We start from the raw sequence: 24,098 nt of genomic DNA, 5'->3' as shown, positions 1-24,098 counted from the left end.
AAAAATTAATTGAAAAATAGCCGGGCACCGTGGTTCGTGCCTGTAGTCTCAGCTGCTTGGGAGGTTGAGGCAGAAGGATTGCTTGAGCCCAGGAGGTTGAAGCTGTAGTGAGCTATGATTGCACGACTGCACTCCAGCCTGGATGATAGAGCCAGACCCTGTCTCAAAAACAAAACAAAACAAAACAAAAACCTAAAACTTTTCTCAATAATATTCCCCTGCCAGGTTGTATGGAGCTCCTCCATTCTTTATAACAGCCCATACTATTCCATATACAGCTATAGATGGTTTACTTCACTATTTCTATATTGATGAACATTTCAGGTATTTCCAGTTTTTCCTTAAACAATGCTGTAGTGCCAGCTTTTGTGTGCACGTGCTTGTGTTTGTCTACGACAGTGACCTGGAATGAAGACTTTTAGGTGGAAGAATATGCACATTTAAATTTCAGTAGATCTTGGCAGAAATTACCCTCCATTTTCACTCCTTCCAACAGAGAATGACAGTACTTGTTCTCCTACACCTTTACCAACATTTGACAACGAGCCAGCAGTGAGATTTCCCAGCATCCACCTGGCTGCCTGTACAGTAGTGAGCTCCCCATCACCAGAGGGGCACAAGCAAGGCTAGAGAACCACTGCTGGAGGCATTCGAAAGGGACTCCCGATGTGGTGGGCGGGGCTGAACCCTGTGGCTTCTGAGGTCCCTGCCAGCCAGAGACTTGTGTGAGTCTTTGAATGGCTTCACATGAACAAAAGAGCATTTCTGTCACCTTTCCTCCAGTTTTTTCCACCACACCCACCAGGGAGCTGAGGCAAGGTTGTTTCTGTTGCTGTTTCCTTAGGTCAGCTGAGGCTGTCCATTGATGCCCAGGACCGGGTTCTGCTGCTTCACAGTGAGTACGGCTTTGTGCAGGCTCACCAAGGAAGGGGCGGGCCACTCAGCTTCCTGCCTGGGGCTGGGGTTGGGGGATGGTGGCACCATGGGCCAAGGCTTCTTTTCTCATCCTTGTATAAAGGATGTGTCCATTGATAAAAGCCAGTATTCACCTGGGGCTCTTTCTATAGAGCAGCCCTGGTCCTGCCTTGGATGTGTCTGGAGTCCACATGGTAGACCTTTCTCATTGACAGGCTACAGCTGCCCCTGGGTACCTCAACTTCCTTCTTGGCCCCAGCAGAGCAGGGCCACAGAAGAGTTTTCCTATCTTCCCTCCCTTCTTTATTCCATCCTTTCTTCTTTTCTCTATTTTTCTCATTCATTCATTTATTCATTGGTTGACAGGCAGCATAGTATCATGGTTAAGATCATAGTCTTTGGAGCCAGACCACTATAATTTGAACCCTGGCTCTGATACTTGTTGAGTGGCCTTGAACAAGCTCCGTTTTCTCATCTGTCAAGTAGTGGTGGTAATACTGTGTATCTTACAGGTTGCTACAAAGATTAAGTGAGTTACTGTTAGTAAAGTGCTTAGAACAGTGCTGAACTTGTAGTCAATCCTGTGTAAGTTTTTGTTAGATAAAATAGAAAACTGGCTGGGCACGGTGACTCATGCCTGTAAACCCAGCACTTTGGGAGGCTGAGGCGGGCAGATCACGAGGTCAGGAGTTCAAGACCAGCCTGGCCAACATACTGAAACCCCGTCTCTACCAAAAATACAAAAAAAATTACCTGGGTGTGGTGGCAGATGCCTATAATCCCAGCTACTTGGGAGGCTGGGGTAGGAGAATTGCTAGAACCCAGGAGGTGGAGGTTGCAGTGAGCCAAGATCATGCCATTGCACTCCAGCCCAGGCGACAGTACGAGACTCCGTCTCAAAAAAAAAAAAAAAAAAAAAGAAAACCATACATTCCAAAAATAGCGATTGAGCATTAGCTCTGTGCTAGGGGCTGGGAACACCAAGGAGAAGCACCCACCCCTGTCTAGATGGTGTTGATGGGATGCCAGGGAAGACTTGGCAGAGGGGGTGATGCCCACACGGTATCCTGAAGGAGGAATGGGCCTGAGCCAGGCAAAGAGGAGCAGGGAGGGTGTGGCTAGCACTTCATGCACAGGGCTAGCAAGTGCAAAGGCCTGGGGGTCAGAGAGAGCAGGATGCATTTGAAGAGCTGTCTAGCATGGCTGGAGCACAGCACAGGAAGAGTTCATACTCCACCTGTTTGTCTGTCCATGTGTCCATCCTTCCATCCGGCACATGAATAGTTACATGAGTTGCTGTCATGGCCCCCACTGCCAGGACTCTTCTGTTTAGCCCAGAAGTCCCTGTCTATCTCTCCAGCCTCCCTGGTTCTTGCCGCTGAAGGTACCCTCCACCTCCAGCTCTATCCAGTTACGTGCACTCCCTTGAATACATCTTGCTTGCTCCTGCCTCTGTGCCTTTGCACCTGCTGTTCACTGTGCCTGGAATAACCTTTCTTTTGTTTTGAACCCCTTTTGAAAAATAACTCTCCACCTGCTCTGATTTTGCAAGAAATATGTCTGCCTTCATCATCATTAAGACTCAGGAAGGAAGGCTCATTTTGCCTTATTATTTCCCCCTCCAGGAATCATCCCCCCGACCCACCTGTCTGGGCTGGGTTTATTGCTTTCTCCTTTGTGTCTTTGTCACAGCCCTGACTATACTGTGCCACCTGTGTCTGGCCTCTCTGCCAGACTGAGAATGCAATGAGGGCAGGGACTGGGTCTGGTTCATTGTCACTGCTGGCCAGAGAGACCCAGGAGGTCACCAGACCTGGGTCCTGCCCTCAAGAACCACGCCCTTGAGGGAAGTGATGCACACAGGAACAGTAACCAGGATACTGGGCAGAGTAGACTAGTAGGCGCCTGGGTCCTCTGGTCATGGCCATGGGGGCCCCAACGTGAAGTTCCCAAGGAGCAGCAGAGGGGTGTTCTCTGCCTGCCAGGGCCTGACTCCAGCTGTGCAAACAGTTTTTGCAAAATGCATCTTGGCCTCCACCACTCCATTTGTCCTGCACAGTTTGCTTTGGCTTCACCCCAGTCTCAGGCCCTTCATCCCTTCCCACCGGTCCCCACTCCTTCCATTGGTTTCCCAGGCCTTGCACCTCAGACTACTGGGAGCACTGTCTGAGCCAAACCCTAGGGCTCAATGAAAACCAGACGTAAGGCTGGGTGCATTGGCTCACGCCTGTAATCCCAGCACTTTGGGAGGCTGAGGCGGGCTGATCACCTGAGGTCGGGAGTTCGAGACCAGCCTGACTAACATGGAGAAACCTTCTCTCTACGAAAAATACAAAATTAGCCGCGTGTGGTGGCGCAAGCCTGTAATCCCCGCTACTTGGCAGGCTGAGGCAGGAGAATCACTTGAACTCGGGAGGTGGAGGTTGCAGTGAGCCGAGATCGTGCCATTGCACTCCAGCCTAGGCAACAAGTGCGAAACTCCATCTCAAAAAAAAAAACAAAAAAAACAAAAAAAACAAGAAACAAACAAACAAAAAAATCCAGACGTAAAAGAAAATAGAACTGAGGCTCAGGTTCTATCAGGTCTATTGTCTTCTTTCTATAGACCTCAGGCAAATGGTGCTGCCTACTCTCGTGACCACACTGCACCCACCCCACACCTCTCCCCTTGCCTTTATTTATTATTATTTTTCTTTAGCAAACATTTTTTGAGCAATTACTTATTTGCCAGGCACTCCTCTGAGCACTTCAGGCACATTACCTCATTTAATTGGAACAACTACCATGTGAAGTGCATGTTATTATCACTAAACCATTAAAAATGGCAAATTCTGTCCCATGCAAAGCAACTCACTCTAGCTTATATGGTGAGTAAGCGGTGCAGCTGGGATTCATGCCTGGGTCCGTCCACCCCTGAGGCCCCAGCTTGTGACTCCTGTGCTGTGCTGTCCGCCAGCCACAGCACGGCTCACGGCACACGGTGAGTGCCACAGCATGGCTCATGGCACACGGTGAGTGGCCCCTTCATTCCTAGAAGGCAGTCTTGTGTGGTAGAGCACTGAGCCGGGAGTCAAGAGACATGGGTTCCAAATCCAGCGGTCATTCCCATTGTTCTGTGATTGTGGGCAAGTTTCTTACTATCTTGGGCTCCCCTCGAAGCCTCATTTTCCCCATTACATGAAGGGTTAGATTCTATAAACTGTAGTTCTCTTCCAGCTGTAAGATTCAGGGAATTGAATGTACCTCGTAATGCATTGGTGAGGGTGCTGCCAGAGCGTGGAAGATGGTGGGAATGGCCTAGACCAGAGCAGGTTCATAGCCAATGGTGGTTATGCAAATTAAGGGCCTAGTAGCAGGGGCCATAGCCCTGCTACTCACAGATACGCTTTTCTTTTCAGGTCTCTTTATTCGTGTGGGTGGATATGTCTATGTGTGTCTCTCTTTCTCGCTGTGTGTGTGTGTATGTTTCCATTCATCCACCCCAATGTCTGAATTCTCTTTTAGTTATAGAAGGTAAAGGCCTGATCAGCAAACAGCCTGGCACCTGTGATCCATATGTGAAGGTATGTGGTGGGGCCGGAGATGGAGAGTGGGATATTGAGGGGCCATGTTACTGGGCTCAGTCCCAAGGTCCCGGCACACCTGTGGGGCTGGTGACCTTTGAGGAGGCAGTTGCCATCTCACTCATCTTCTCAATAGGCATTTATTGGGCCCAGTGCTGGGACAAACCCATTCCCTTAGCTCGGCTGGGTCCCTGGGGCTTCCTGCAACAGCCAAAATCTTAAGGGCAATCTTGGTCATCTATATAGGTGGGCAGTGAGTATGTGGATGGCTGAAATCCACAGGTAATCCTAAGACCTCTTGTGAAAAGCACCGTTTTCACCCACTTTCCCCCCAAACTAGGGGCAGGATGGCCAGATTTGGGCAGTAGAGTGGAGGGAGTGTCTCTGAGGGCTGGAAGATCCTTCTGGGTTGGGCTTTTGCTGTAAAGACAGGGTCCTTATAGGGGTGGGGCTCTACTTTCAGTGAGAGCCAAAGGCCAGGAGCTTCCTAAAGTGTGGCAGCTGGGGTTCCAGGTGCTGGCCCTCAGCATTCTTCCTGAAGCCTTCAGGCTGATCAGAGGCCCCTGCTGGCAAGGAATTTATCAGGAGCAGGGCTAGAACAGCCCTGGGTTGAGAACATGGATTTGGGGCCTTGGCAGGAGGCTGACCTGGAACCTTTGTGAAGGGAGCACTCAGCAGCTGCTGGGACCTTAGAAGAGAGGAGTCCTTTCGCTTCTGGGGAAACCACTCTGCTTGGGGGAAGAGCAGAGATGATAAAGTTGTACCCCAGCTCTGGCTGGGCCGTGGCTGCCTTTTTGGTACCACCCACCATGAGGCCCTGTCCTGGCATCTGCCTCCAATGTCTCTTGCCCTGGGCTCCTTGTTCCCTTGCAGCATCTGACAGGGGACTCTATTCTGTCCTCTGCAGAGGCTGACTTGAAGGACCCTGGGAAGCCTTTAACTTGGAGATGTGCAGAGTCAGCTGCTGGGCTTAGGTGGGCCATGAGATCCGCTAATCATGCTTCCTTTTTTCCAATTCAAGATTTCTTTGATCCCTGAAGATAATAGACTACGCCACCAGAAGACGCAGACCGTTCCAGACTGCAGAGACCCGGCTTTCCACGAGCACTTCTTCTTGTAAGAGTCTGGTGCAGCTGGGCCCTAGAAAGGAGAGGGGAAGGAGTGTTTATCTGGAAACAGCTCTGTTTGCCAAATCTAGAACTAGATCTATGCAAAAAAAAAAAAAAAAAAAACAAACAAAACCAAAACAAAAAAAACCAGTGCCTTCTAAAGGATGTCTTTGTTTTCTCACTCACTTGTGTCCTTGCATCCCTGGCACCAGGCCCAGCAGCGAGGTCCACAGTGATAAGGTATCACTTGGCTAGCTCTCATAACTAAAATGCCCAGCCTGGGGCTGGCAGCCCATAAAAAGTGTAGGCAATTTCCCACTGTGCCTTGGGCCAAGCTTTCTCCTTTAGCCGAAGGAATTTTCCAAGCTGAAGGATGTTTTGCCTCCCTGCCCCCCTTTTTACTTCAACTTTCTAACCTCTCTGAGCCTTGGCTTCCTTATTTGTAAAATGGGGCTAATAATAGTAGCAACCTCAGAGAGCTGTGGGGTATAAATGGGACAGTATAACATAACACAGGGTACCAGCTATTATTGTTATTATTTCTTTCCCCAATCTCTGAACTCTGGGGCCAGTGGGAAGGTAATGGACATTTTGTATTTTCCTATTAGTGAAAATTAATATTTTGGTTTTTTTCTTACTACATAAAGTAGTTTTGGTTATGATAGGAAAATAGAAAATATAGATGAGTAAAAAGAAGAAAATAGAAAACACCTATAGCCCTCCTACTCACAGATACGCCCTACTGTATTTCTTTTCAGACATTTTAAGGTCCTTTTCAGACCTTTTCAGACCTTTTAATGTGTATGTTTGCGTGTGGGTGTGTATGTTTGCATGTGTGTGTGTATATGTCTGTGTGTGTATGTTTACAAAAATGGAATTTTTTTTTTTTTTGAGATGGAGTCTTGCTCTGTCACCCAGGCTGGAGTGCAGTGGCACAATCTCGGCTCACTGTAAGCTCCGCCTCCCGGGTTCACGCCATTCTCCTGCCTCAGCCTCTGGAGTAGCTGGGACTACAGGCGCCTGCCCCCATGCCTGGCTAATTTTTTTTGTATTTTTAGTAGAGACGGGGTTTCACCGTGTTAGCCAGGATGGTCTCGATCTCCTGACCTCATGATCCGCCCACCTCTGTCTCCCGAAGTGCTGGGATTACAGGCATGAGCCACTGTGCCCGGCCCGAAAATGGAATTATTTTATAATAGCATGTTGTAACCTCCTTTTTGTCCTTAACAACATAATATAAACTGTTTTATGCATGGAGGTAGTCATCTCTTACTTTATTTGTAATATAGTTTATTTAACCAGCTATTGACGTTACTTCCACATTTTTGGAATTATGACTGACTCTATGAGTCAGCTATGGCCTGGAGCTCAGCCCTTACTAACACTCTGATGGTCTGATTGATTTCGCAGTCCTGTCCAAGAGGAGGATGATCAGAAGCGTCTCTTGGTTACTGTGTGGAACAGGGCCAGCCAGTCCAGGTGAGGAGAGCTGCTGAGCTGGAGGGGGACTCTGCTCTGGGCTAGTGGGTGACAGCCAGGTGGCCAGCATACACCAGGGGTTCGATTAGTGCTTTCTGGATAAATGAGTGATAGTGGCAATACTAAATTGCAGAGGCTGCCCCTCCTTGAGTCTCCATCATTCCAGGTGTTACCAAGGACTGTGTTATCAATGAGCATTTTCTGAGCACTCGGTATCAAACAAGGCACTGTGCTGGTCACTGGGGATGCCGACCAGCCTACACATGGATTTTATTCTCAAGGTGTCCACTGTTCACGTGGGGACACCAGGCACTGCATGGAGAGAAATTACAATAACAACATGTACGTGCTCAGTTCTACAGGACTCTAAGCACCTTGAAAAACAGGACTATTTCTTTTTTAGTCATCACGGTACCTAGTGCCTGGCATATAGATGTTTATTAGATATTGGCTGCATGAAGAAAAGAATGACATGAGTAATAAAGGCCATCAGTATGGGAAGAGGGAGAGTTCACTGTGGTCTGAGATGATCAAGGAAGGCTTCATGGAAAAAGTGGAATTTTGAACTTGGGCACAGATGAAGAATAAGACAACTAAAGAAGAAGGTTGGAAATGGCATTCCAGGCAGGGCAAAGCATGAGCAAAGGCAAGGAGGCAGAAATACTCACTGTAAGCTCAGGCTGCCATGATGAGGCCAGGTAAGGGAGTATAGAAGTTTTGTGTAGGAGAATCCAAACAGGCTGATCTTGCAGGCAGTGCAGGACACAGGAGGGCTGAAGTGGCCATTAGTGACGGCAGTTAGAGTGGAGCAGGGGAGGAGTGCGGGGCAGGTGAGCATGAGAATTGGCTGTTGAGTGACAGCAATGGACTGCCATGGCCCACTGTTAGCGGCAGTGGCTCATTTGGCTGGTGCAGCCTAAGGAATCTGGGATACCCCATGGTCAGTATCATTTGTGGAGCAATCACATCACTGAATGGTGACTGAAAAGGGGCTTCCGTGAATGAAAATCAGCTCAAGTCACCAGCTGAGACCTGGAAAACATTTTTGGGTTCAATGCTCTTTAGTACTCTAAATGTTATTAGCTAATATGTTTTTTAAAATCAGGGTGTATTTAACGTACAAAACGAAGGATTTCTCTTTTAATAAAGTATCCACTTTTCATCATAGGGTAGTATAGTACAATAAACCTCATTCATTCATTCATCCAGCTGCCATTTCCTGGGTATCACTGTGGCAACAACATGCTGGGGATGCATGCATAGGGTCAAAGACTTTCCTATCGGATCACCGATAGAGACTTGGAGCTGAGAGTGAGGAGGGGGATGTCATGTTAATAACAATAGCAATCGCTGACTGGGTGCTGACCTGGAGCCAGGGGTTAACAGTGCATTGTCTCTTTTAATTCTTACAACAGCTCTAAGAAGAGTGTGGTTTTGTCCTAAGTTTCCAGAAGAGGAAACTAAAGTTTAGAGAGGTTAGGGATTTGCCTAAGGTCATACAGCCAGTTAACAATAGAGCCGGGATGGAATCCAGGTGGTTGGACCCCAGGGTCTTTCCTCTCAACACTGTACTGACTCATGGGTGGACAGGTGAAAGGACAGAAGAAAGAGCCAGTAAAGTAGAGAGGGAAGGGCAGGGCAAGAGTGGAGTGAGGAGGGATCTGCAAACTCATTGATGTTGCTGGAAGGTTAAGTACAAAGTAGGGACTGGCTAAAGATTAGCTGAAGAGGTTGGTATAAGCCAAGTCAGATGATTCTGTAGATTCTCTTTGGAGTATGGGGTTTCTCCTAAGGGCCGGTGGTTCTCGATCCTGGATATACATCAGAATTCCTTGGGATGCTTGTCAGGAACCTAGATTCTTAGGTGCCGCGTCAGATTAATTACATCCAACTCTTCATGGGCAGGGCTGAGAAATCTGCATTTAAACATGTTTGCAGGGTGAACCTCCTGCAGCCACTTTGGTGTTTGGGAATGTCTGGCCATTGGGAGATACTGAAGTGTGCCAAGCCAGGGAATGATGGATGCACATTCTAGATCTATCACTTTGGTAGGTCTTTGGAAGGTTGAGGTGAGAGAGAGGCTTTGGGGCTAGGGAGGGGAAAACAGACTCAGGCCATATTTAGGAGATTAAATCAGTAGTGCTTAGTGGTGATTTGGCTGTGAGAGCAGTGTGAGAAGTCAAGGGTAACTCCTGGGCAGCTGGTGGTGTCTCCACCTAAGACAGAGTTACTGGAGGTGGAGGTGAGTCAGCTTGGGATATGGTGAGATGCAGGTGCTTGGAGGGGAGCCAGGTCAGAGCTGTGAAGGAGGGCTCACCTTTGCCTACCTGGAACTTGGAAGACAGAGATATGGGAGCCATGAGCAGGAAGGCAGTGGGTGAAATTCTGAGCAAGTGAGATTGTCAAGGAAGGTCATCGAATGCTAAGGACCAAGGGTCCGCTCCCTGTCTTTGAAGGGACAGGCCAATGAAGGGAAGGTCCTGAAGGAGACAGCAGAGTGTCAGAGAGGCATATGGACACCCAGCAAGCCCTTTGGGTGGAGGCAGACACCAAACTGCTGGAGAAGGAGTCAGTCATGCCCTTCATGGCTTTTGGAAAAGAAAATGAGGCCAGGGAAAGTGAGTCAGTGTCATGGGGCAGTGTCTCCACGTGTTGCCTATTTTGGGAAAGTGAGATGCCTTATTAAACAAACTACAGCCAAACTCACGGTCACAGTCCCAGCCCGAAGCTCAAGAGGATCAGGGCCTTGGGAGCAGAGGGCCCTGTGAAGCTGTGAGCAGCACGCAGGCTGGCCTGGCCTCCTTGCACTCTCCTTTTCCTCTCTCCTTTATCGATCCATTTCGGAGCGAGAAGGCCTCTGAGCTGGAGGAGGCAGACAGAGTGATTGCAGGAAACTTCGGCTCTGCTGAATGCTCTCAAATCAAATTGTGCCTCTCTGAAGGATGGACATTCAACTTATCAACATGAAAGACAATTGTGGAAGGAAGGAAACAAACATTTATGGAATTCTTCTCTGTGCCAAGCACTTTACATACATTATCTCATTTTATTCTCATCATGATCCTGAGAGGTAGGACTTATTATTGCCCCTCTCTTCAGAGAAGAGGAAACTGAGGCTTATGAAAGCCGAGGCACTTGCTTGAGGTTATGTAACAGCTCATATTTATCAAGCACTTACTGTGTGTGGACATTAAGCACATGGCACTCATTCTCCAATTTAACCCTCACAACAACATAAGAGGTAGGTATTATTATTTTTGCTCTTTTATAGGTGAGGAAACAGGCACAGAGGCATTACATAACTTGCCTAAGGTAACACAGATAGGGTGCCGTGAAAACAAGATGTAAATGCAGGCAAGCTGACGCCAAGTCCAGGTTCTCGCAGCTACATTACGGTACACTCGACCATCTCACATGGATGATAAATGACTCCAAAGCATACTCTTTCTGTGTCAGTATGCTTGCTCCTCAGGACTCAGGGTGCTTCTCTTTGCATTTATAGTGTAGTTTCATTGATTGATTGAGACAGGATCTCACTCTGTCACCCAGGCTAGAGTGCAGTGGTGTGATTAGAGCTTACTGCAGCCTTGAACTCCTGGGCTCAAATGACCCTCCAGCCTCAGCCTCCTGAGTAGCTGGGACTACAGGTACATGCCACCACACCCAGCTACTTAATTTTTTTTTTTTTTTTTTTTTGTAGAGACGATGCCTTGCTATGTTGCCCAGGCTGGTCTCCAACTCCTGGCTGCAAGTGCTCCTTCTGCCTCAGCCTCCTAAAGTGCTAGGATTACAGACATGAGCTACCGCAGAATTTATAATGGAGTTTTATATAAATTATTCAGCCAAATGTGTGGTGGTCACATTTTGAAACTGATAGGAGATAATAGGAAAGCATCTGTTTCACTAATTCTCACGATCCTTCCAGGGACGGCTGTGAACTTGTGTTAGAGAAACAAGATGATCTACAAAGAAGTTCTGGGGAAGGGCCAGATGATTTCAGTTCATCATGGTGATCACAGTGGGAACTGAGGAGAACCAGGCCTCAGCACAGTAGATTTTGGCTTAGCTTTGACTAGCTGTATGACCATGGGTCAGTCCCTTCCCTGCGCTGAGCCTCAATTTCCTTGTCTGTAAAATGCAGTGATCACTAATGTTTCTTTCAGCTTCAAGTTTCTGGGAGTTTTTTATAGGCACTTTCAAATGCGTGCAGAGGTAGAAAGTATCATATAATAAACCCTCATATACTCATAGCGGAGTTTCATCAATTATCAATATATGGCCAATCTTATTTCATTTACACCCCATCCACTTTCCCCTTCTCCAGTGAATTATTTTAAAGCAAATCCCAGACATCTCATCTCATCGGTATATATTTCTAAAAGATGGCTTTAAAAAATAATCATGATGACATTATCACACTTAAAAATTAATAGTAATTCCTCAATATGCCATTGAATATGGAACTCAGCTTTAAAAATTCTGTTTGATAATATGGCAAAAGACAAATTGAAGCTTCCAGTATTAATCAGAACTTGTGGCCAGGGAACAGACTTGGAGAGAATTATAATGTTATGTACTAAGGTAAAAAATGCATATATGTATTATATTTATACCTCCAAAGATTATGTTCAATATATAATATATTATAAATTATATAATATATAAAATATAATATATTATATTTTATATTGGTATATATAATTATATATAACTTAATTATAATTATATTGGTATATATAATTATATATATAACTTAATTATAATTATATATCAGCATATATAATTATATATAACCTAATTATAATTATATATCAGTATATACAATTATATATAACCTAATTATAATTATATATCAGTATATATAATTATATATAACCTAATTATAATTATATATCGGTATATATAATTATATATAACTTAATTATTATATATTGGTATATATAATTATATGTAACTTAATTATTATATATTGGCATATATAATTATATATATAACTTAATTATAATTATATATTGGTATATATAATTATACATAACTTAATTATAATTATATATGAGCATATAGAAATTATATATAATAATATATAATTCTTTATATATTATATATATTCTTTATATATTATTATATATTAATTATATGTAAAGAACATTATTTATATATGTAATTAAAGAACATTATATATATGTAATTAAAGGACATTATATATATGTAATTAAAGGACATAATCTTTTTTTAAAGTAATTTTTTTTTCTTTTTTTTTGAGATGGAGTTTCACTCTTGTGCATAATCTCAGCTCACTGCAAACTCTGTCTCCCAGGTTCTAGCGATTCTCTGGCCTCAGCCTCCCAAGTAGCTGGCACTACAGGCGCATGCCACCATGCCCAGCTGATTTTTGTATTTTTAGTAGAGATGGGGTTTCACCATGTTGGCCAGGCTGGTCTCCATCTCCTGACCTCAGGTGATCCACCCACCTTGGCCTCCCAAAGTGCTGGCATTACAGCCATGAGCCACCGTGCTCAGGCAAGGACATAATCTTTTTTTTTTGAGATGAAGTCTCTCTCTGTTACCCAGGCTGGAGTGGAATGGCGCGATCTCACCTCACTGAAACCTCCACCTCCTGGATTCAAGTGATTCTTCTGCCTCAGCCTTCCAAGTAGCTGGGATTACAGGCGCATGCCACCACGCTTGGCTAATTTTGTATTTTTAGTAGAGACAGGGTTTCACCATGTTGGCCAGACTGATCTCAAACTCCTGACCTCAAGTGATCTGCCTGCCTTGGCCTCCCAAAGTGCTGGGATTACAGGCGTGAGCCACTGCGCCCAGCCAGGGCATAATCTTTTATACTAATAGTAGGTACATTTAGGGAGATTCTACTTGTGATTTGCCCTGCACTGTCCCAGGCACTGTAAGTGTATGCTCTCCTTTAATCTGTTTTATAAATGAGATCTCAGTGCCAAGTACAGTGGCCTAATGTCAGAAAGCTTGTGACCAGTGATGGGTACTGAGCTTAAGGAAAAAGTGAATGGAAAAATCTAAGTTCAATTTAAGTCATCAAATTAAATATAAATTAGGATTAAATGGTATAACCCTGTAACAGAAATAATTTACCTGAGAGGGAGAACTAAAGTGCATTTCCTCAAAAAATAATCTATTTTTTCATCTTGTAATGAGTCTGCAACCCTATGCTCAAAAGTAAACTGAATACTATTCCCCACATGTGCTGCATGAAGTTACTTCAAAGCCTTTGTAACGGCTGTTCCCTCTGCCCAAAATGCTCTTCATTCTCTCTGGCTCAGTTCATAGGTCTTCTTCCAGCCTGTCAGCCCGAAACTACCTCTTGTGTCCCCGAGCGTTCAGAATTTGTTGCCTGCACTGTTCGTCTGTCAATCGCACCCTGTCTTGTGACATCCCCTGTATTGCTGTCTGGAACTGCTATTTAATTCCTGGATGTTTGTCTTGTTTCCTTAACGCTGTGGCTCCTTGCCCAGTGCCTGCCAACCATGGGCGTGATGGATTCATCCATTTGTCAAGCCTTCACTAAGTGCACCAAGCCTGGAGCTCAGGGACTGGTAGTCAGAATTAACCAAGGCTTGGTTCCGGAGACTTTGCATCTAGTGAGAGTTCAGGCACTCCCGAGGGTGAGCGCTAGTTCCCAAGTTTATAAACTGACTGCTGTATTGTCATATACTCAGGTTGCTTTAAAAGAAGTCTTTCTTCCTCCAAAGATTTTTCAAAAGCAGGCATAAGAAATAGCTAATTGAAGAACACTTAGAGAGAGGTTCCTGCTTATGGACATTAATTGTGGCAATTTACGCTGCCTGAGTTACCATGAAAGCATGGGAGGCCCCTTAGCAGGAAGTAAAACTCGAGGGAGGCTATTAACCATTTAACATTCTCTAAACACCAGGGAATGAAAATTTCGTTTAGTGAAGAGCAGAGAGAGGTTGCTGAGCTAATGCATTGGCCTGGAGACTTTGAAAGTTTCAGCCCTACCCAGTAGGAAAGAAGTGTACAGCAGAGTAGTATGGGCACCTGGATAGCAGCTGGAGTTCTCTTGAATGTGTGACAAATAAAATGAAATTGGTATGAGGACTTTGGCAAAGTCTTGCCAAGGCTTTTCTGGAATGGCAGCTCAGATTAGTGTTGGCTGTTTATGATAGTCACTGCAACTGCCTCCTATTAGTGCTGACTTGGCTACTTCCCAAGGGGGAGGAGTATTTGTTTTTGGTGGTGGGCTGGGGAGGTGGATGTGGAAGGGCACTTTATTGGGGTGAGCGCATTGTCCTTTTTGAATAGATTATTAATAGAGCCTTGGATGATGAGAGAGGCAAGGAAGAAGGCAGCAGATGGAGCCAAGGCTGAAGGAGCTGGGAGCAGGAGTGATGAACTGAGAGCAGCTGTTGAGAGACAGCCAGAAGCAGGGGCCTCAGCTCTGGGCCATGGGGCAGAGCATGGGTTTGCAGGCAGGTGGACCAGTTTCGAGGAGCAATCCCCCAGCATCCTGCCTCCCCACCCCTCGCTTGACTTGGCTGCCTGTGAGAAGCTAGTTTTGTTTTGCTTAGGACTGTCCGGTGGTAAGCTGCCACGCTTTCTGGAGAATCTGAACAATATGTCTTTTTTGAGACCTTCTAGATCACTGGTCTTTGACTGGGGCAGGCATAAGTGGGTGCTTGGCAGGATACCCTGGAGAGCTTTCTCCAGGCTCCCATGCTCGAACCCCACCTTGGACCAACTAATTTTGGGTTCTCAGGAAGAAGTCCTGGAGCATATACCTCAGACAGGCTGTTCAGGTGGTTTTGTGGTACACTTTTGGATAGAACCACTGCTCTAGCTCAGGCCCCCTTAGACCAGGTTTTGGAAAACACATCTCTAGGGAGTTTACTACCTATCCAGCAGCCTGTTCCATCTTTGGTTTTGATATTGTGCCTTCCATAGGACATGCCAAATCTCTCAGCTATGTGGGTCCTTCAGCTATTGAAGCCAGCCTCCAGGGTTATGCTCCAGCCTAAATATCCACGATGTTTCTTGATTAATAGTTATTAAACCAACCTATGAATTAGTCCAAGTTGAGGATGGGGTAAGAGAGAGGAGAACAGAAAGATGACATTAAAAAAAAACTCTTACTGTCAGGATAGAACAGGATGTGGCACAATAAAAGTCCTTAAAAGTATATTGATACGGTCTTTTTTTTTCTCCTGATTATAAAAACGGTACTTGTTCCCTATGCAAACAGTGAAAACCCATAAAGGAAAATTAAACCCCTAGTAATCCCACCTACCAGATATGACCATTGTTAGTATTTTTGTGGGTGTCTTTCTCATTAAACTCACATTACTCATTAAATTTACAGCTTTGTAAACTTCCTTTTCTCTAACAATATCAAGATATTTTTGGACTTTATTAATATTAATTGATGTTATCATTATTATTTTTTTGAGACAGTGTCTTGCTCTGTTGCTGCAACTGCCTCCTGTTAGTGCTGACTTGGCCACTTCCCAAGAGGGAGGAACAGTAACACACAATCACAGTTCACTGCAGCTTTGACCTCCCAGGCTCAAGTGATCCTCCTACCTCAGCCTCCTCAGTAGCTGGGGCTACAGGCTCATGCCACCATGCCCTGCTATTTTAAAAATTTTTTGTAGAGATGGTGTCTCCCTTTGTTGTCCAGGCTGGTCTCAAACTCCTGGGCTCAAGTGATGCCTTCCAAAGTGCTGGATTACAGGTGTGAGCCACTGCACCTGGCCCATGCCATCATTATTAAAAGCTGCCGACTCTTAGTCCCTGATTATTGGACATTGAGCCTCAATGGTGGACATTCTTCAGGAACTCTGAATTCTTCTTCTTCTTCTTCTTCTTTTTTTTTTGAGATGGAGTCTTGGCTCTGTCACCCAGGCTGCAGTGCAGTGGTGCGATCTTGGCTCACTGCAACTCCACCTCCTGGTTTCAAGTGACTCTCCTGCCTCAGCCTCCTGAGTAGCTAGGATTATAAGCATGCACCACCACGTAGGGCTAATTTTTGTATTTTTAGTAGAGACAGGGTTTCACCATGTTGGCCAGGCTGTTCTCAAACTCCTGACCTCAAGTGATCTGCCTGCCTATGCCTCCCAAAGTGCTGGCATTACAGGCGTGAGCCACCGTGCCCAGCTGTGAATTCTTTTTAACCAAGAAGATTGAATTTAGCCCCTCGCCATAGTCTGACATCCCCATGAGGCCTGACCCTGGCCCATGCCTACCTGTCCTGCTGGCGGCCAGGTCAGATTGGTCTCAGCAGCTTTTGTGTCAGGTTTGTTTGGACCTTGATCTGTAGCCATCTAAGAACTGCTCAGCTCCTTCCTGGACCTGAGATAGAACTTCTTGAGCTTGAGGTCCCATAACTGTTCTCCTCCACTGAGCATCACCAATGATGTGGGCAAGGAGGTTCCCTGTGGGGACCAGCTCTTCAGATCTACCCAGCACCAGAACGGTGAAAACTCATGAAGTACCGCTGAGCTTCTGTGTTTGGTAGAGGGAGTGCTGAACTTGTTCTGTGACCTTGGGAAAGGGACCAACTCTGAGTCTCCATTTTTCCCTCTGTAAAATGGAGATAATAGCTCCTCTCTATCCTGCCTCACAGAGTCAGAAGGATCAAACGAGATGATGTGGGTAAAGAGCTTTGTAAACCACAGTGCATCAGGCAAACCCATGCTATACTTGATAATGGACCTCCCGATAGAGCCCAGAAAAAAAATGCTGACTCAAGTCTCAATTGTTCTCCCAGACAGAGTGGACTCATTGGCTGCATGAGCTTTGGGGTGAAGTCTCTCCTGACTCCAGACAAGGTGGGTCCTAGGGATGCTTCTGTCAGGATCATCCCAACTGGGCCAGGGCTGGTACAGGCAGAGTTTCTCTGTCAGCTCTTGGGCAGGGCTTCTCTCTGTGAGATGGTGCCCCACTGAGACAGGTACCCTGTGGGGTGGCCTGCATAGCAGCACTGTGTTTATTACCTGCCTAGCTGAGAGTTTGGGTCCCCTTCTTGGTTTGTCTTGCCAGAGAGCAGTTTGTTAGGCAGGCCCAAGTCTTCCCAGGAGGCTCTGAGTCTGGTGTCTGCTGTTGAAGACATTGGCAGATCCCTTGGGGCCCAGAGCACTCCTGGGCCTGCCCCAGAAGATGAGGGCCAGGTGCACCTGTGGTCCGTTCCAGGGGTCCTCTTCATGTGTCTACCAGGCCTGATATTTCTGGGCCTAACAGGTGCTCAAGGATGGAGTGAGCAGCACCATCCTCTGTGGAGCTTTCCTTCAGGCTGGAGGAGGACTCTTTGGGACCCAAGACTCCTAGCTCTGGGTCACCGGTCCCTTATCAATTTCTACGCTGCACTGGACTCCCCAAACTGGAAGGTGGAGGGTGGGGAGCACTCCTTTTGCACATCCCTGGAAATGTCCTGGTGGCTTGTGGCATGGCCTGCCACGCAGATTTTTGTCCTGGGGTGGGTGGCTGAGGACCCTTTATCCTGCATGTGAGTCCTAAAGAGCTTCTCTTTCTCTCTCTCTTTTTTTTTTCTTTTGAGACGGAGTCTCACTCTGTTGCCCAGGCTGGAGTGCAGTGTTGTGATCTTGGCTCGCTGCAACCTCCACCTCCCGGGTTCAAGCAATTCTCCTGCCTCAGCCTCCTGAGTAGCTGGGATTATAGGCATCTGCCACCACGCCTGGCTAATTTTTGTATTTTTAGTAGAGATGGGGTTTCACCATGTTGGCCAGGCTGGTCTCAAACTCCTGACCTCAGGTGATCCACCCGTCTCGGCCTCCCAAAGTGCTGGGATTACAGGTGTGAGCCACCGCGCCCGGTCTAGAGCTTCTCTTGACTGCAGCCTTGGCTTCATTCTCCTAGAAAAGATGTTCCCCCTGGAGACTGCTCAGGAGCCACAGGATGCCTTTTGGTCTCTCCATCCCTCTTTCACTCCTTCACTTCTGTTCTGTCAACAAATATGGCTCCTACTGTATACCAGGCATAGTGTGAGGCACATCAAAGAGCCTGTGCACAACTTAGTGGGGGAGACAGGCAAGTAGATGGTTGTCCTCCAGGGATAAGAGGCTGTGGGAATTTGGCAGAGGGGAGAGCCAGATCTGCCTTGAGCATCACGGAAGGCTTCCTGGAGGTGCAGGCATGGCAGCTCGGGGCCAGGAAGGCTGGAGAGTCTGTCTGTCCTGTGGGTGGGTGTCCAGTGGCTACTTATGGAGGGGGATTGGTGGCTGCCTGACCTGTGCTTCTGCCTCCTGTGTCTGAGTGTGCCATTCCTTCTCTCGTGACAGGAGATCAGTGGTTGGTACTACCTCCTAGGGGAGCACCTGGGCCGGACCAAGCACTTGAAGGTGGCCAGGCGGCGACTGCGGCCGCTGAGAGGTACCTGCACACCCCCTTCAGCTTCCCTTCCCAGGACCTGCCCCCTCCCTCCTTTCCTGCATAGTGGCATCAGTACTGGTATTTGGTGGCCCCTGCTACTGAGAATGCTATCAGCCTGCTGGGTGCAGGGACTTCTCAGGAGCACTTGCTAGAGTGCAGGCTGCAGGAAGCCTCTTGCCCATGCCTCCACTGTTTATCTGGTTGGACTTTTATTGTAGAGGCTATGGTCTGACCCCATGTGGTTTAGCTCCCTCGCTTGTGGAGTACTTTATGCTTCCCCAGTGGCCCCTTCCCAGCTCCATGTCTCAGGGATCCCCCAGGCTGCCTTGCTCATCTTGGGATACCCACCTCTACAGACAGGGCGTTTAGGTCCTGCCATGATCCCTAAGGCTCAGAATGTGGATTTCATGACCCTTTTCCATGTTCTGCCTTTCCCACATGCAGCCCTGGCTCCTGAGTCCCTGTCTGGATTGAGCCTCAGGTGTCCCCACATCCTGAGGCCAGGAGTGGCCCTGGGCAGCCCCATGGGCCTGTTTCCCAGTGCTGTCCTCTGGGTGGTCCGAGGAGGGGAGACTTCTCTGCCACCAGAAGTTTTCTGATTCTGCTCTGTCACCTTCCAGACCCGCTGCTGAGAATGCCAGGAGGTGGGGACACTGAGAATGGGAAGAAGCTAAAGGTAGGTGGGGACAAGCTAGGGCATTGCTCCAGGAGCTGGATCTGCTCCTTGACAGCCCCTGGGCCCAGGAAACCCCTAAAGGGGCAGCATTTGGTGCTTGAAACTCAGCAAGTCATGTACTCAGAAGGAATAATTTCTTGATTTTCCTGAGGTGTATTACAGGAAATAAATGCTCTTCTCGGGGTATCCATGATCGTGGCAGGGGTGGGGAAATGGCCAGGCCCCCACCTCTGGAAATGGAAGCATCTGGATCTTACTAACTTTGGGCCTCTAGAAACCGAGTCCTCCCCTTCCCACAGACTTCTCGGACCCCTGCTTCCCCTGGGACTGAGGCCGAATCACCCTCCCAGGTTAGGCCTGCTTGATGTCAGGGGGCAGCTGCGATTCTGAACCTGAGACCAAGGGGTTCTAACTCTATTAGGGCTTCAAGTCTGGAAAGGAGCCTTTTTCACATAAGGAGTTGGGAGAATTCTCCAAAAGTCATTCCATCTCTTTGCAGGGCATGGCAGGGGATCTACGGTTTTCTTTAACAAGTAAGAGAGGGAATTACTTGGCCAGGTGTGGTGGCCCGCGCTTGTGATCCCAGCACTTTGGGAGGCCGAGGTGGGCGGATCACCTGAGGTCAGGAGTTCAAGACCAGCCTGGCCAACATGGTGAAACTTTGTCTCTACTAAAAATACAAAAAAATCAGCTAGACATGGTGCTGGGCGTCTGTAGTCCCAGCTACTTGGGAGGCTGAGGCAGGAGAATCACTTGAACCCAGGCAGTGGAGGTTGCAGTGAGCTGAGATCATGCCACTGCACTCCAGCCTGGGTGACAGAGCAAGACTCTGTCTCAATTGAAAAAAAAAAAAAAAAAAAAAAAGGACCGGGCACGGTGGCTGATGCCTGTAATACCAGCACTTTGAGAGGCTGAGGTGGGCAGATCACTTGAGGTCAAGAGTTCGAGACCAGCCTGGCTAATATGGTGAAACCCTGTCTCTACTAAAAATACAAAAATTAGCCAGGCATGGTGGTGTGCACCTGTAGTCCCAGCTACTTGGGAGGCTGAGGCAGAAGAATCGCTTGAACCTGGGAGGTGGAGGTTGCAGTGAGCCGAGATTGTACCGCTGCATTCCAGCCTAGGCGAGAGAACGAGATTCCATCTCAAAAAAAAAAAAAAAAGGAGAAACAAACTCCCAGCAATTCATTAGCCCCTGTATACCAGGTGCTGTTACCTAATCTTCACTGCCCGCTCTAAGGCAGCTGTTACTTCCGCATCTCACAGATGAGAGGGACATACATGGTTCAGAGCATTAGGCCCTCTCTGTGGCCACACAGCTGGCAGGTGGTGAAGGCAGGCTCTGAGTGAGGGCTGGCCACCTTTTCAGTGTGCTGTGGCACACTGCCTCCTGTGCATGGCCTAGCTGGGAATATAAGACATTGCTGTAGTTCCTAATAGTATTTTACGTATTACACAATATCGGCGTATTACAATCTACCAAACATTTTCACGTTCACTGACTCAAGTCATTCACTCATTCATCATTCATTAAATATTTCCACCTATGTAGGCTGGGCCCTGTGCTGGGTGCTGGGATGCAGCTCTGGACCTGTCTAAGGCCCTGCCCCATGGAGCAGTCTAGAGCTGTGCTGGCCAGTGTGGTGACCACCTGCTACCTGTGGCTATTGAGCACTTAGTGGCTAGTGTGACCGGGGAACTGAGTGTCAAATTTAGTTTTAAGTAATTTCAGTTTACCTGGCACATGTGTCTAGCTGCGACTGGGTTAGACAGAGAAACTTGCCAGGAGTAACTTGTCAGGTTTGTTTTCTGTGGTTTCATTAGTTGAAAAGCTTTCCTCTGGCTTCTGTGGGGAACTGCAAAGACCTTTCCTCCTCTCTTTCTACTTGCCAAGCACAGAGAGGATGGTGATCAGGGGGCCTCCCTCGTGATTCATGGAAATTACATGGGCATCAACACCATAAGTTTGCTTCCTCCAACATCACAGGTTTCTTGGTGGCTTGTAAAGTCCTGCTGCATGCTGGATTCTGCACACAGGCCCTGAGCCCCTTGTTCTGAGGTGCACTGGATTTTCCTGAACTTATGTGCTCAGAGATGTCTGTGGGACTCAGCAAAGAGGGTGTGCTTCTCAGAGGCTTGGTTGGGGCCGGGGGAGAGCCCCCAGAGGCCATCTCTTCAGCTCCTGTGCTGTGCAGGTGGGGAGATGGAGGCCCAGAAACCTGGGTGACCTGCCCACAGTCACACAGCAACCAAAGCTGGGTTGAACCAAGGAACCCTCTGTCATCAAGGACTTGAGTGTGTGGCTGGGCTTCCCCAGGGGCTCTGAGATGGGCAAAAGCAGCTGGGCTCACCATGCGCTGCTCTGCAGGATGCTATCCTGGGACTGCCAGGCAAGAAATAGGACCCAGGTTCTGGTCCTAGCCCCACACTGCCCTGCTGTTTGACCATAACCTCTCCAGGCCTCAGTTTGTTTGTCAGTAAGATGAGGACGCTGGGTTGTCTGATGACCTGGAAATCCCTTCCACATTTGACTTTATGGTCCATGTGTATCACCAGATCCTGACAGCAAACCACTTCCATGGACAAAGGACAAATAAATTGACTTTTTTTTTTTTTTTTGAGACAGACTCTTTCTCTGTCACCCAGGCTGGAGTACCGTGGCATGATCTCAGCTCACTGCAACCTCTGCCTCCTGGGTTCAAGTGATTCTCCTGCCTTAGCCTCCCAAGTAGCTAGGACTACAGGCACCTGCCACCACACCCAGCTAATTTTTGTATTTTTTAAGTAGAGACAAGGTTTTACCATGTTGACCAGGCTGGTCTTGAACTCCTGACCCCAAGTGATCCATCTGCCTTGGCCTCCCAAAGTGTTGAGATTATAGGCATGAGCCACCGCGCCTGGCCGAAACTGACTTTTAAGTAGTTTCCAAGTGGCAGGCAGGTCTTCAGACTCCAAATGTTTTCTGTTCCCTGTCTTGAGATGGGATGTCTGTGAGTGCAACCCCCACAAGGTATCCTTGGATTCTTTAGGCTGGGGTAGTCTCCTGGATTTCTAGCAGGGTCCCTGGGACTTGCAGGGGGAGGAGGCGTTGTTATAGAGCAGCCACGTTTTCTGCCTGGGTTCTCCTCCAGTGAGGGGTGTTTGTGAGAACATTGGAATCACAAAGTGGCCCATGGCGGAGAATGCAGCCAGAACAAAGGCGCCCTCTCCCCGCCGGGCCCGGGGAATACTAACTAGTTGACAGGAATTTTAATATAAAACTCTCCCTCTTCCTTGTCATTCTGAGGTTTCAGGAAGCCTTCGGGCTTATCGTGCAGAGGCACACAGCACAGACAGGGCTTGGGGAGGTGAGAGGTGATTTCCTGCCATTCTTCTGTGGGGCGGGCTTCCCAGGGTGCTCATGCCAGGCTGACGGGTCCAGTGCGGGCTCCCGCTGCTGGGGGAGAGCTGGGTTTTCATGGGGCGGCAGCCGAGGCAGGACCCGCAGCCATGAACCGCTTCAATGGGCTCTGCAAGGTGTGTTCGGAGCGCCGCTACCGCCAGGTGGGTGCTTGGCCTCTTGTGGGGAGCCTGTGGGGTGTTCAGGGATAGGGGTAGAGGGACCATCTGAGAAGGATCTCGCTCCTCACAAGGTCTTCTTTGACCCCTCCTGCTCCCTGCAGGCTCACTTGGATATGGGGAGGAGGATAGGGACAGGAGCTGGACCCAAGGCCCCTTTAGGGCCCAGCTCTGTATGGAGTCCTAACCACTGGCTGGGTGGTGTTTTTGGTGAGATAATCCAGCTAGCTTTCTGTTCTTTTTATCTGGGGAGGGGCTGTGGGTGTGAGATTGAAAATGCTATGGTTGCTGAGCAGCTGGGAGCGGAGTTTGTATTTTTTCTAACTTTTCCTGCTTCTGACAGGACAGCAGTGCCCATTCTGCCCCCGTGCATGTGTGTTGGCGCGTGCTCATACGTGAGATCGGGTGTTTTTGTGTATATGTACATATGTATAACTTTCCTTTCCCCTACTGCTGATGCCTCACTATGGCTCAGGATTCCTTTGGCTTTGGAATCCAACTTTACAGTGAGGGTTTGGCCTCTTAGCCTCCGGTCTTAGAAAGGGGGAAGACTGGGCCATTATGATCCCATTAGCTCCCCTGAGCCTCTTCTAGAACTGTGATGGGCCATTTTTTTCTCATAAAATAGGAATGGGGTTAGGGATGGTGAAGGCAAGTGATATCTAATCTGGAAGGGAGTTCTGAAATTGTTCTGATTTTAAAAAATCACATAGAGAAGCCCCTCTATTTGTTTTAATGACCAGATTGGACTGTGGGTCTTGACTCCTCTGACTGGCAGTGCTTAGGTCCCAGGGAGATGCCCAGAGGGGTCCCTGCCCCGCCACCTGCCTGCTAGGGGACCCAGTGTTTTCTCTCTAGCCCTCCCCCGCTCTCAGGTTCTGCCCTTCAGGCCCCACTCTGTGTTTCCTGCCCTCATGGGGCTGGGAAAAGCAGCCCCTGCGACACTAGCATCTGGATGGCAGAGTGGTGAGACAGAGAGAGCACTGGTTGGGACATCTAGTAGTCCTTGGTCACCCTGGGGCTATGGGCTGGAAGACTGGGCATGCTGGCTGTCAGAGTGGGGCCAGGAGCAATTGTGGGCTGGACCTAGGGCTCAGGGACTCAGAGTTCAAGATGGTTTCTGTGTTAGAAACCAGTGCAGAATTGAGAGCAGCAAGCTTTTTGTCAGGTCTGAGCTCAAATCTAGCTCTGTTCCTCTTTAGCTGTGGCTTTTGAGCAAGTCACTGTTCCTCTCTGAGCCTTTATCTCCTAGTCAGTAAAATAGGGTAATGAAATCCAGCGATGGTGCCATGGGAGTGAATAGGATGATGTGTGTGAAGAGCCTGGCTCAGTGTCTGCTGTGCATATTTATCTAGGAGGTGTTTAATACATGGCAGAAATTGGGGATTACAGTCTAGGCAGGACAGAGGAGCAGAAACTAGA

At 47.9% G+C, this 24,098-nt stretch overlaps 1 protein-coding gene across 9 annotated transcripts in view; it reads left to right on the top strand.

Moving 5' to 3' along the window:
- The window catches only part of RGS3 (regulator of G protein signaling 3), a 154,019-nt gene that overhangs the window by 33,677 nt on the left and 96,244 nt on the right, over positions 1 to 24,098 (top strand). For 6 of the 9 annotated variants that reach the window (XM_055117211.3, XM_055117212.3, XM_063594256.1 and 3 more), the window contains 7 exons: positions 845 to 895; positions 4,420 to 4,478; positions 5,500 to 5,594; positions 6,998 to 7,066; positions 16,824 to 16,884; positions 18,352 to 18,442; positions 19,063 to 19,118. In XM_055117211.3, coding sequence (XP_054973186.1) covers positions 845 to 895; positions 4,420 to 4,478; positions 5,500 to 5,594; positions 6,998 to 7,066; positions 16,824 to 16,884; positions 18,352 to 18,442; positions 19,063 to 19,118 — 482 coding nt within the window. Of the gene's footprint in view, positions 1 to 844; positions 896 to 4,419; positions 4,479 to 5,499; positions 5,595 to 6,997; positions 7,067 to 16,823; positions 16,885 to 18,351; positions 18,443 to 19,062; positions 19,119 to 19,204; positions 22,662 to 24,098 lie in introns of those variants that run through there. The other 3 variants (XM_024930074.4, XM_063594257.1, XM_003833069.4) reach the window with 3 other exon arrangements.

Source organism: Pan paniscus, chromosome 11 (assembly GCF_029289425.2).
Source record: "Pan paniscus chromosome 11, NHGRI_mPanPan1-v2.0_pri, whole genome shotgun sequence".
Lineage (NCBI taxonomy): Eukaryota > Metazoa > Chordata > Mammalia > Primates > Hominidae > Pan > Pan paniscus.
This window is presented reverse-complemented; position numbering and strand designations above follow the sequence as displayed.